The sequence below is a fragment of the Gnatocerus cornutus genome, chromosome 1 (genome assembly GCF_029298725.1).
Source record: "Gnatocerus cornutus isolate USDA-ARS CGAHR chromosome 1, icGnaCorn1.1, whole genome shotgun sequence".
Lineage (NCBI taxonomy): Eukaryota > Metazoa > Arthropoda > Insecta > Coleoptera > Tenebrionidae > Gnatocerus > Gnatocerus cornutus.
The window spans coordinates 15,696,022-15,708,635 of NC_142233.1; the positions used below are offsets into that span (position 1 = coordinate 15,696,022).

A 12,614-nucleotide genomic window follows, 5' to 3' on the forward strand; every position below is an offset into this window, starting at 1 on the left:
TCCATGCCACGCACAAACCCCAAAACCTCCACCGTACCTGAAGTCGCCTCAATAAAATACTCCCATATAGTAGTACCTTTAAATTTCGTCAAATTCTCCTCGTACCCATGCGGCTTCTCCTCCTTCCTCCTGTACTTCTCCGGGGGCCCGTCGTAGATGGCCTCCCTGGGGTCGAACCCCAACCGCTCCTTATAATACGCTTGTGTCGACATTTTACACCATCACACACAACACAATCACACAAAAATTCGGAATTCGTTGTCCGTTGTTCGTTGGCACTACCTAAAAGGGCACACGTCACTTGGTGCTGGGACTTCTTACTATGGCACTGAGATGCACGCACACCGAATTTCGCTGCACGACTGACAAGTCTCGCACGGACGGAGCAATGGGTCGGTTGATGGTAACGCTCGCTCTCAGGTGGGATAGGTGAATTCGCACGAAGAACGACAAATTTGGTGAAATGGCGACGAAAACGACGAGGCGGATGTTACCCAACTGGGCGAAAAACGGACACTTAACGCCCTTGGCGCGCAAACGACGGTTTTTCAATCACCCCATACTGTGAAAATCAGTGAAGGTTTTTCTTGAAGACCCGTTACATTCGTGATCAGACGTACGTCCGTGATCACTTCAGCCTCATCTGTCATTTTTTGTCATTTTACTGTCACTTATGGTGACAGATGCAAAGCCTACTAGATGAGCGCCAAGGTCAAGAAACAATAAAAAAACGCTTAATTTAGTCAGCAGAGTGAAAAACAAACACTTAACGCCCTTAACGCGTAAACGACGTTTTTTCAATCACCCGGTATTTAATAACAAACTGTGAGAATCAGTGAATTCAAATCGCGATTTTTTTCTTAAACACCCGTTATATTCGTGATCAGACGAACGTCCGTGATCACTTCACTCCCATCTGTCACTTTTTGGCATTTTACTGTCACTTATGGCGACAGATGGAAAGCCCACTAGATGAGTGCCAAGGTCAAGGAACAATAAAAAACCGCTTAATTTAGTCAGGAGGGTGAATAATGAAAAATGACATCATAATGACCGTATAACAGCTGAATACAATAAATTTATAGTCACACCTTAATCTCGATATTCGATTAAAATACGTTGTGTCTAGTAGGCCATTCATTTGACATTTCACACCTGTCGCGAGATCAATCGTTTAACCTCAAGAAGTGACAGGCAGGGCTACCACTACATTTCACGTTACCAAGTCTCCTGTGGTGCTTCGGTTAATCAGTTATTGTAGGTTAAGAATTAAGTAATTTGACAGATTGACAGTGAGGGATACCAACGTGAAATTAAAAAAAAAAAAAAATTACAGAATAGCTCTAATATGGTCATGTTTTTTTCGTTTTTCTCTTTTGGTCCACGATAGTTAAAATTGTTTATAATTTTTGTGCAATAAACGCTGTCGAATTTATATTTTTGCGTGTTTTATGTCGCTGTGTAAATAAACATTTGGGTTATAAATTCGTTTATGTCGATTCAAGTATGTTAAAGATTGAGTTGCTACAATAGCGGTCGTTAAATTTTGGGCAATGGGAGCGGTTAGTTGGGATTAAATGACGATAGGTGTGAAGTGACCTTTTTGTCACTCGTTATATCAAAAAAGTAGCGAGTTTACATAATATTTTCTACAATCTGCCCAAAATTCCATGACCGCAACTGTAATAATTGTAATGGTTATTTGTTTCTAGATGTACCATCGACAAAATTTGTCTTAAATTCGTCGAAAATTTCGCTCTATAAAATAAAAAATTTTTCGCAGTTCTCCAAATGAAAATTTCTAAAAATTCTTGGTTTCGGTCAAAATTTTTCTAAATTGGCACTTTAAATAAGACGGTCAAAAGTGATAATTTCTCCAAATTTCGTTGAGATCTAATAAAAAGTGAAGAAATTAAAGGCTCTTAAAAAGTTTAGTGGCATTTTTTTTGGTTCATAAAACGAAAATTTCTAAAAACTCGTCTTTTTCATCTAAATTTTTGCAAATTGGAGATTTAACTAAAACACACAAAAGAAACAACATGCATAAATTTTGTTTTAGTCAACTCAAAAATGAAAAAATTGCAGGATGTGAAAAAAAATTGATAACATTTTCGGAGTTCTTCAGACAAAAATTTCTAAAAAATTCTAGTTTTTGGTATAATTTTTTCTAAATTATCACTGATAATAAGACAGTCGAAACTGACAACTTCTCCAAATTTCGTTAAAATCGCATCAAAAATGACGAAATTACAAGATCTCAACACATTTGGTGACATTTTTTTTAGTCTTAAATCGAAAAAATTTCTAAAAATTCCACATTTTAATCTAAATTTTTAACCATTGATGATCTTCCTAACAGGTAAAAAAACAACGAGTATAAATTGCATTGCAACATCAAAAATAAAGAAATTGCGAGGTGTAAACAATTTGACAAAATTTTCAGAGTTATCCAAACAAAAATTTCTAAAAATTCTTATATTGGATAATAATAACAAAATAAATAATAAAATAGTCAGGATTGACAATCTCCATAAATTTCGTTAAAATTCCATAAAGTATGAAGAAATTACAAGATCTTCAAAAATTTGGTGGCATTTTTATTAGTCTTAAAACGAAAAAATGTCTAAAAATTTACCCTTTTGATCTAAATTTTTGGAAATTGGTGACTTTACTAAAACAGATAAAAGGAAAAATATATATAAACTTTATTCCTGACACTAAAATTAACGGAATTATAGAGTGTTGAAAAAATTTGACACAATTTTCGCAGTTCTCCAAACGAAAATATATCAAAATTCTTACTCTAGATCTAAATTTTTCTAAATTTGTACATTTAATAAACTAGTTGAAGGTGATAATCTCCACAAATTACGATAAAATCACATCAAGAATAAAGAAATTCCAAGATCTTAAAACAATTGCTGGCAATTTTTTTAGTCCTAAAAGGAAAAAATTTCTAAAACTTCTTCAATTTGGTCAAAATGTTTGCAAATTGGTGATATTACTAAAACAGACAAGAAAATCATGCAGAAATTTCGTTCCTGTAACACTAAAAATTACGGAATTACAGTGTCAAAAAAATTTGACAAAATTTTCGCACGTCGCCAAACAAATATTTCTAAGAATTCTTGTTTTGAATCTAATTTTTTCTAAATTTGCACACTTAATAAACTGGTCAAAAGTGGTTGATCTCCACAAATTTCGTTAAAATCGCATAAAGAAGTAAGAAATTACAGAATCTCAAAAAATTGGCGTTTTTTTCGTCTTCAAACGAAAAAATTTCTAAAAATTCGCCTATTTGGTCTAAATTTTTGAAAATTGGTGGTCTTACTACAACAAACAAAACCAACAAAATCCATAAATTTCGTTCTTACGTTCCCAAAAATAAAGAAACTACAGAAACGCAAATTTCGCAGATTTCGAAACTTCCTCATTTTGCAACACGCATACCAACTCAAAATCCTTTACCTCAAATCCCCCAGAATTCCACATTAACCCAGACTCGCTTCCCAGAAGAAGGCTTTCACTAATTCCAAACGTAGGAGCAAACCACTTTCAATAATGGAAGTGAAACTTTTAATATTCTCATAATAATAACGACTTGATTGACGCCACATCTGACCATATCATGTACTCGAAAAAATGTATTCCAAGAGGACAATTCGAAAGCGATCATGTCCATAGAAATACGAGGAAACGCACCGCCAGAAGCCACTTGGTGGTACAGCAAGTGCACTCGGAGGCCGCCGAGTAGGTGGCTCAACCTACGGGTCCACCGCGCGCGCGCCATTTAGGGAAATCCTGTGCGATGTGGAAAAGAAAACAGCGGACGTGGGATCCACGTCACGAAGAAATCTGTTGGTGGACCTGATCTGTCAACCAAAAAGTGGAAATTCGGGATGATTTTTTTACTCCTCGAAATAAAAATTTCGAAAAATTACCCTTTTCAGTCTGAATTTTTGTAAATCGGCACTTTTAATAAGACAGTCGAGAGTAACAATCTCCACAAATTTCATTAAAATCGCATAAATAATTAAGAAACTATAGGGTATTCAAACCATTTGGTGCCATTTTTTTTGGTTTTAAAACGAAAATTTCTACAAATTCGACTATTTGATCTAAATTTTTGCAAATTGGTGAACTTACTAAAACATACAAGAGAAACAATACCTATGCATAATTTCGTTCCTCAGAGACCAAAAATTACGAAAATACAGAGAGTTGGAAAAAATTGACCAAATTTACCTAGTTGTCCAAATAAAAGTTTTTAGAAATTTTCCTTTTCGGTCTAAATTTTTGTAAACCGGCACGTTTAACAAGACAGTCGGGGGTGATAATCTCTACAAATTTCGTAAAAGTCTCATAAAAAAATAAAGAAATTACAGAATCTAAAAAAAATGTGACTTTTTTCTTGGTCTTAAAACGAAAATTTCTAAAAATTCGACTATTTGATCTATTTTTTTGCAAATTGGTGAACTTACTAAAACATACAAGAGAAACAATACCTATGCATAAATTTCGTTTCTCAGAGACCAAAACTTACGAAAATGCAGAGAGTTGACAAAATTTTCACAGTTGTCCAAATAAAAATTTCTAAAAATTCTTCTTTTCGCTCTAAATTTGTGTAAATCGGCACTTTTAACAAGACAGTCAAGAGTAAGAATCTCCACAAATTTCGTTAAAGTCACATAAAAAATTAAGGAATTACAGAATCTAAAAAAAATTTGGTGGAAATTTTTTTTGGTCCCAAAACGAAAATTTCTAAAAATTCGACTATTTGATCTAAATTTTTGCAAATTGGTGAACTTACTAAAACATACACGAGAAACAACATGCATAAATTTCGTTCCTGTGAGACTAAAATCAACGAAATTACAGAGTGTTGAAAAAATTTGACAAAATTTTCACAATTGTCCGAATAAAGATTTCTAAAATTCTCCTTCATCTAAATGTTTGTAAATCGGCACTTTTAATAAAACAGTCGAGAGTGATAATGTCCACAAATTTCGTTAAAGTCGCATAAAAAATGAAGAAATTACAGGATCTAAAAAAATTTTGTGTCTTTTTTTTGATCCCAAACGAAAATTTCTAAAAATCTATTTAATCTAAATTTTTGCAAATTAGTGAACTTACCAAAACTTACAAGAAAAACAATATGCATAAATTTCGATCCTGAGACTAAAAATAACGAAATTTGAGTGTTGAAAAAAAAATTGACAAAATTTTCAGTCAAAATAAAAATTTCTAAAAATTCTCTTTTTCGGCCTAAATTTTTGAAAATTACAGGATGGAAAAAATTTGGCGGCATTTTTTTTTGGGGTCTGAAAAAAAAATTTCTAAAAATTCGACTATTTGATCTAAAATTTTGCAAATTGGTGAAGTTACTAAGACATCCAAGAGAAACAACAAGCATAATTTTCGTTGCTGTGGGACTAAAAATCAACGAAATTACAGAGTGTTGAAAAAATTTGACAAAATTTTTACAAAATTGTCCAAATAAAAATTTCTAAAAATTCTTGATCTAAATTTTTGTAAATCGGCACTTTCAATAAAACAGTCGAGAGTGATAATGTCCACAAATTTCGTTAAAGTCGCATAAAAAATAAAGAAATTACAGGATATAAAAAAATTTGGTGTAATTTTTTTTGGTCTAAAAACAAAAATTTCTAAAAATTCGACTATTTGATCTAAAATTTTGCAAATTGGTGAAGTTACTAAGACATCCAAGACAAACAACATGCATAGATTTCGTTCCTGTGAGACTAAAAATAACGAAATTACAGAGTGTTGAAAAAATTTGCCAAAATTTTCAGTTGTCCAAATAAAAATTTCTAAAAATTCTCTTTTTCGGTCTAAATTTTTGTAAATCGGCACTTTTATTAAGACAGTCGAGAGTAATAATATTCACCAATTTCACTAAAATCGCATACAAAATAAAGAAATTACAGGATCTAAAAAAATTTGAGGGCATTTTTTTGGTCTGAAAACAAAAATTTCTAAAAATTCGACTATTTGATCTAAAATCAAGAGAAACATCATGCATAAATTTCGTTCCTGTGAGACTAAAAATGACGAAATAACAGTGTTGGAAAAAATTTGACAAAATTTTCACAATTGTCCAAATAAAAGTTTACAAAAATTCTCTATTTCGGTCTAAATTTTTGTAAATCGACATTTTTAATAAGACAGTCCAGAGTTATAATCTCCGCAAATTTCGTTAAAATCGCATAAAAAATAAAGAAATTACACGATCTTAAAGAAATTCGGTGACATTTTTTTTGGTGTGAAAACGAAATTTTCTAAAAATTCTCTATTTCGGTCTAAATTTTTGTAAATCGACACTTTTAATAAGACAGTCCAGAGTTATAATCTCCGCAAATTTCGTTAAAATCGCATAAAAAATAAAGAAATTGCACGATCTTAAAGAAATTCGGTGACATTTTTTTTGGTGTGAAAACGAAATTTTCTAAAAATTCTCCTTTTCGGTCTAAATTTTTGTAAATCGGCATTCTTAAGAAAACAGTCAAGAGTGATAATCTCCACAAATTTCATTAAAATCTGTCAACCAAAACGTAAAAATTTCCCTAAAATTGCATTGACAGCTGCCACGGTTGACAGTTGGGAGTCGTCAAACACATTTCGCAATTTTCATTCCCAATTAGCAATAAACTCTCGCTCGTTTCGAACAAAAGCCTCCACCAGCCGTCAATCTCCATTTGCGGCTCGTGACGTAACAGTTCTACTTATCCGTTTTATTATTATTTAATAAATGATAATTAAAAGTAAACCCACACCATGTGACGTAAAGTGACATTCCTGTCAGTTCGACTGCAAAGCCTGCTTCGATTTCGTGGGAGTGTTTACTTTGCTGATATTTAAAACCCAGTAGGCGATTGAGTTTAGGGACGAGCCGCCCATGAACTGTACCATGCGCGATGGTTAATGATGATGATGAGCCAATAATTTAATTCTTTTGATCGGCGCGGCGCTCTGTTGAATGAGACGCCTACGAGGGATTACGTATGCACACACGTGGAGGAAAAAATTGCATTTATGGAGGAACCTTAGGTGTTGAAGGTGTGATTAATTGATTATATAATCTAGAGCGAGTTTTGTTGGAATTATTCATAAGATCATAAGAATTGAAAGTGGGGCGCTGGTTTTTATTGCGATTATGGAAAATCTGGTTGAACTGCGTTGGCGGTGAAGACGGTTTTGAGAAGGTTGCTGATCCTAGAGGGATTTGATTAATGATCTTGGCCATGTTGCTGGCGCTTGGGAAACCACAAATGGGCGAAATTTTAATTGTTGTTTGCACGTACGGCTGTGGAATTTGAATTGTGTTGGTAGCACTGATTTGCAAGCAGGTTTTTTCAAACGGGTACTCATGTTACACGGTACCTAACTGGCGGAACTATAGGAAGTTGAAGAAATTTTTCATCGTTGAATAAATAAAATTCTAAAAATTTTACTTTTTGGTCCAAATTTTTGAGAATGGGCACTCTTAATAAGACAATTGAGAAAGAAAAGTTTCACAAATTTTGTTCCAGTGGCAACAAAAACGAAGAAGTTACAGGGCGTTAAAAATGTTTGGTCACACTTTTCTTTGGTGATAAAACGAAAATTTCAAAAAATTCTTCCCGTTGATCTAATTTTTTGTAAATTGGCAGTCTTGGTCAGACAAACAAAAAAAGCCATTTCTACAAATTTCGTTCTTTTGACACCAAAAATGACGAATTAAAGCGCATGCAGTATTTTTTGTAAATTTTTCTTTGTTCGTCGAAATCCAAATTTCAAAAAAATACTCCTTTTCGGTCTAAATTTCTGTAAAACGGCACTATTAATAACGCAGTGCAAACTGATAAACTCTACAAATTTCGTTATAGTGGCATCATAAATGAACTTACAGGGCGTTAAAAATTTTTGGTCACATTTTTCTTTGGTCAAAACAAAAATTTCTAAAAATTCTTCCCGCTGATCTAAATTTTTGTAAATTGGCAGTCTGGCTAAAACATGCAAAAGTACCAACTTCTACAAATTTCGTTCTTCTGACACTAAAAATGCCGAAATTAGAGCACGTCCAATTTTTTCTCTAAATTTTTCTCTGCTCTTCGAAATCAAAATTTCTAAAAATTCTCCTTTTCGGTCTAAATTTTTGAAAATCGGCACTCTTAATAAGACAGTCGTGAATGATATTGTCCACAAATTTCGTTAAAATCGCATTAAAAATAAAGAAATTACGAAATCTTAAAAAATTAGGTGACATTTTTTTAGTCTTAAAATGAAAATTTCTAAAAATTCAACTTTTTGAACTATTTTTTTTTCAAATTAGCGATGTTATTAAAACGGGCAAGATAAACAACATGCATAAAATTCGTTCCTGTGAGACTAAAAATAACAAAATTACAGAGTGTTGAAAAATTTGACAAAATTTTCAGTTGCCCAAATAAAAATTTCTAAAAATTACCCTTTTCGGTCTAAATTTTTGAAATCGGCACTCTCAATAAGACAGTCGAAAGTAATGATCCTCACAAATTTTATTTAAATAGCATGAAAAATTAAGAAATTACAGGATCTTAAAAAAAATCGGTGACATTTTTTGGTCTTAAAACGAAAATTTTTAAAAATTCGACTTTTTGATCTAAATTTTTGCAAATTAGTGATCTTACTTACTAAAACAGCCAAGAAAAACAACGTGCATAAATTTTGTTCTTTGAAGATTAAAAAAAAAACGAAATTACAGTGTTGAAAAAATTAGACAAAATTTTCAGTTGTCCAAGTAAAAATTTCTAAAAATTCCCCTTTTCAGTCTAAATTTTTCAAAATCGGCAATCTTAATAAGACAGCCGAAAGTTATAATCTCTAACAAATTTCATTAAAATCACATAAAAAATAAAGAAATTAGAGTATCTCAAAAAAATTTAGAGACATTTTTATTGGTCTAAAAACAAAAATTTCTAAAAATTCGAGTTTTTGATCTAAATTTTTGCAAATTGGTGAACTTACTAAATCATACAAGAAAAACAACATGCATAAATTTCGTTCCTGTGAGACTAAAATCAGAACATTTGACAAAATTTTCACAGTTGTCCAAATAAGTTTCTAAAAATTTTCCTTTTCGGTCTAAATTTTTGTAAACCGGCACTTTTAACAAGACTGTCGAGAGTGATAATCTCCACAAATTTCGTTGAAGTCGCATAAAAAATTAGGAAATTACAGTCTAAAAAAAAATTTTCATTTTTTTTATCTCAAAACGAAAATTTTTAAAAATTCGACTTTTTGATCTAAATTTTTACAAATTGGTGAACGTACTGAAACAGCCAAGAGAAATAACATGCATAAATTTCGTTCCTGTAAGACTACATAAAAACAAAATTACAGAGTGCTGAAAAAATTTGACAAAATTTTCAGTGGTTCAAATAAAAATTTCTAAAAATTCTCCATTTCAGTCTAAATTTTTCTTAATCGGCACTCTTAATAAGAGCCGAAAGTTATAATCTCTACAAATTTTGTTAAAATCGCATAAAAAATAACGAAATTAGATCTTAAAAAAATTTTGAGACATTTTTATTGGTCTTAAAACGAAAATTTCTAAAAATTCGAGTTTTTAATCTAAATTTTTGCAAATTGGTGATCTAACTAAAACAGACGAAAGAAACAACATGCATAAACTTCATTCCTGTAAAACTAAAAATAACAAAATTACAGTGTTGAAAAACTTCGACAAAATTTTCACAATTGTCCAGATAAAAATTTCCAAAAATTCTTCTTTTCGGTCTAAATTTTTCTAAATCGGCACTCTTAATATGACAAACGAGTTTAAAAAGCCCCACAAATTTCGTTAAAATCGCATAGAAAATAAAGAAATTACAGGATCTTAAAAAAATTCGAAGACATTTTTTTGGTCTTCAAACGAAAATTTCTAAAAATTCGACTCTTTGATCTAAATTGGTCTAAATCGACACACTTAATAAGACAATCAAAAATGACAAACACCACAAATTTCGCTCCAATGGCATCAAAAATAAAGAACTTACAGCCCGTTAAAATTCGTGCTCACAAAAATTCGCTCCACCAATAAATTTTTTGGTAACTACCAGTATTACCAACATATTCCCAACTCCACAGCCCACGAAACGAATCCAAAACCGACTCTTACACAGCGCAGTTTTTACTACCGTCGTCACGGAAAACCGCAAATTTAATTAAAACTTTTTTCGTCTGACCACAAGTCACAGATTCTCTCTGAAGATAACGAAAAGTCGCAGCAAAACGACAATTTGCGCAAGGAAGTGAAATAATTATGACGCGATCCGCCAAAAAAAGAGTGTGATGTAAGCAGCGACATCCCCAAAAATTGCCCAAGCCTTATACGATTAGATTAGAAAAAAAAATAGAAAAAGTTCGGAAATTTGAAGATCGAGAGTTACGTAATTGTGCACTTCGAATTGAATACAAGATTTTTTTCTCCTTGTGAAATCCGTTCTATTTTCGCTAATCTAATTGTGCGATCAAAATTTAAATAGTTGTGGGAAGAATGCACAACTTCCGGAACCCGGAAGCGCAACTTAAAGAGAATCTTTGAAAACTTACAATTGGCTTGAGGCGCAGTCCTCAAACTCTTCACTCTGGGAATCACAACCTTCGTGTTCCACATTCTCACGGAATTAGAGCCAAACACGTTATTTCACCCAATTTAAAAGAACTAATAGAATAATTGGCGAATTGGGCGCAGCATGGTACAAAAAGACAATTACAGGCGAGCACCACCCAGAACTGAAGTGGGTAGGAAGAACTCTCTAAAAAATGGATTTATGACAGTTCATAAATATTGAAAAATTCGTGTCGACACTGAGATTTGAAAGGGGCTGTTATCGTCACACGCTAAAGCTAATATTGAAATAATCTCTGTTTATCGTACGCAAATGGAGGCAGTTTTGTATTTATAGGACTTTACGAACAAATAACGCCAAGATAACGCGAGTTTCAAGAAGGCCTTGCGTTTTTCCGAAAGTTGGCAACACCACCGAACTTGACCTTCGCCCGAAAATCCCCAACTTTTGACACTTCGCGTAATTCACCTCGTCAAGGTCAACCGGCTTTGCATACCTCACCTCTGCATTTGCATGTCGGCAGCGAAAGATCCGTGCCAGTAAGAGGTCAGCACCTAACCTAACCTAAGTTCGCTGAAAGACGCGATTTCGGGGGTTGGTACTCCCGGCGCACTCACACTCACGCACAATCCATGGCACTCTGTGATCGTCGGATTAACTATATGCACTGCATGCGTTTGTTTATTCGTTTTGTCGCCGCAGCCCACGTAGACGCACAAGTTACATCTTTGTATCGGAGCGGTCGTTAACGCAGGACTAGTCACCTGGTTGAGATGGGGCGCATGCGCGGCTTATCTCCGTACGGAACTGGATAAGACGGCTATTTCAGGAGGATCTTCGGTGGTTTTTCTGACGTGACAAAGAGATGAGAGGATGACCTCTTTCTGCGGAGTGGTGAGTGTGCAGACAAACAGTGTTATCAGTGGAAATGTGGAAAACGAGACTGATTTATCAACACTTGGGAGCAATTAAATGTAATCGCAACAGTGTCAAACATCGCACTTGGAGAAGAAAACATCTGTTTTGGTTGACTAATGAGGGTCAAAAACGGAAGGAAAACAAACGAATATGTGGACGAAATGAGATACGAATGGTTTCAATTCCGTTGTTTTTTTTCGTTTCAGCACCTTCCGGTTGTAAGAGGTGGTAATGTTCACTAGCCACTTCAGCGGCCGAAGTGGTTTGGAAGTGATCCAAACAGTACTTGGTGAATAAATCTTAAAATTAGAAAATTGGAATTTTTGCGCTTCCGCCATTGAATTCTGCACAAGATTTGTTTATTTTTGTGATGATTTTTTTTAGTATCTTCTTATTTTGAATATTCAAAAAACGGACTTAAATCTGAAGAATTCTGAAAAAAATATTCTAAGGAATTCCAGATAGATAAGATAGCAATCGTGGAATTCATAATAAAAAAAATATCTAAAGAATTCTTGGAGTACTTGAAAATTGCAGTAATTATTTCTCTCAAATAAAAATACAAAATAATACAAATAGAAATAACTGCAGAACGATTCGTAGAAAATTATCATTTCGAAAATGACTTAAGACAAAAACTTCTAATTCTTCTCTTCAGTCTACATCTTTGGAAATTCGCACTACTGATAACACTGTCAGGAGTAACAAGCTCGGCAAATTTCGTTACAGTGGGATAATAAATAAAGAATTTACAGGGTGTTACAAAAAGTTGTTACATTTTTCATTGGTCATAAAAAAAATTTCTAAAAATTCTTCCTGTTGATCTAAATTTTTCTAAATCGGCACTCTAAATAAAAGAGTCAAGAGTGGTAAGCTCTCAAAATTTCGTTACGGTAGCATTCGAAATGAAGAACTTACAGGGTGTTAAAAATTTGTTACATTCTTTTTTGGATCATAGCACAAAAATTTGTAAAAACTCTTCCAATTGAACTAATTTTTTGTAAATTGGCTGGCCTGGTAAGACAAGTAGAAGTAGCAACTTCCACAAATTTCGTTCTTTTCACACCAAAAATGTCGAAATTA

The 12,614-nt window shown here is 33.1% G+C and overlaps 1 protein-coding gene across 23 annotated transcripts in view; it reads right to left on the reverse strand.

The window, feature by feature from the left end:
* shot (dystonin-like protein short stop) overlaps positions 1-11,255 on the reverse strand; it is a 97,923-nt gene extending 86,668 nt beyond the window's left edge. For 18 of the 23 annotated variants that reach the window (XM_088050025.1, XM_088050039.1, XM_088050018.1 and 15 more), the window contains exon 1: positions 38-301. In XM_088050025.1, the coding sequence (XP_087906151.1) occupies positions 38-212 (175 nt within the window). In that variant the 5' untranslated portion in view covers positions 213-301. Of the gene's footprint in view, positions 1-37; positions 302-11,177 lie in introns of those variants that run through there. The other 5 variants (XM_088050027.1, XM_088050040.1, XM_088050022.1 and 2 more) reach the window with 2 other exon arrangements.
* Between the last annotated feature and the right edge of the window lie 1,359 nt (positions 11,256-12,614).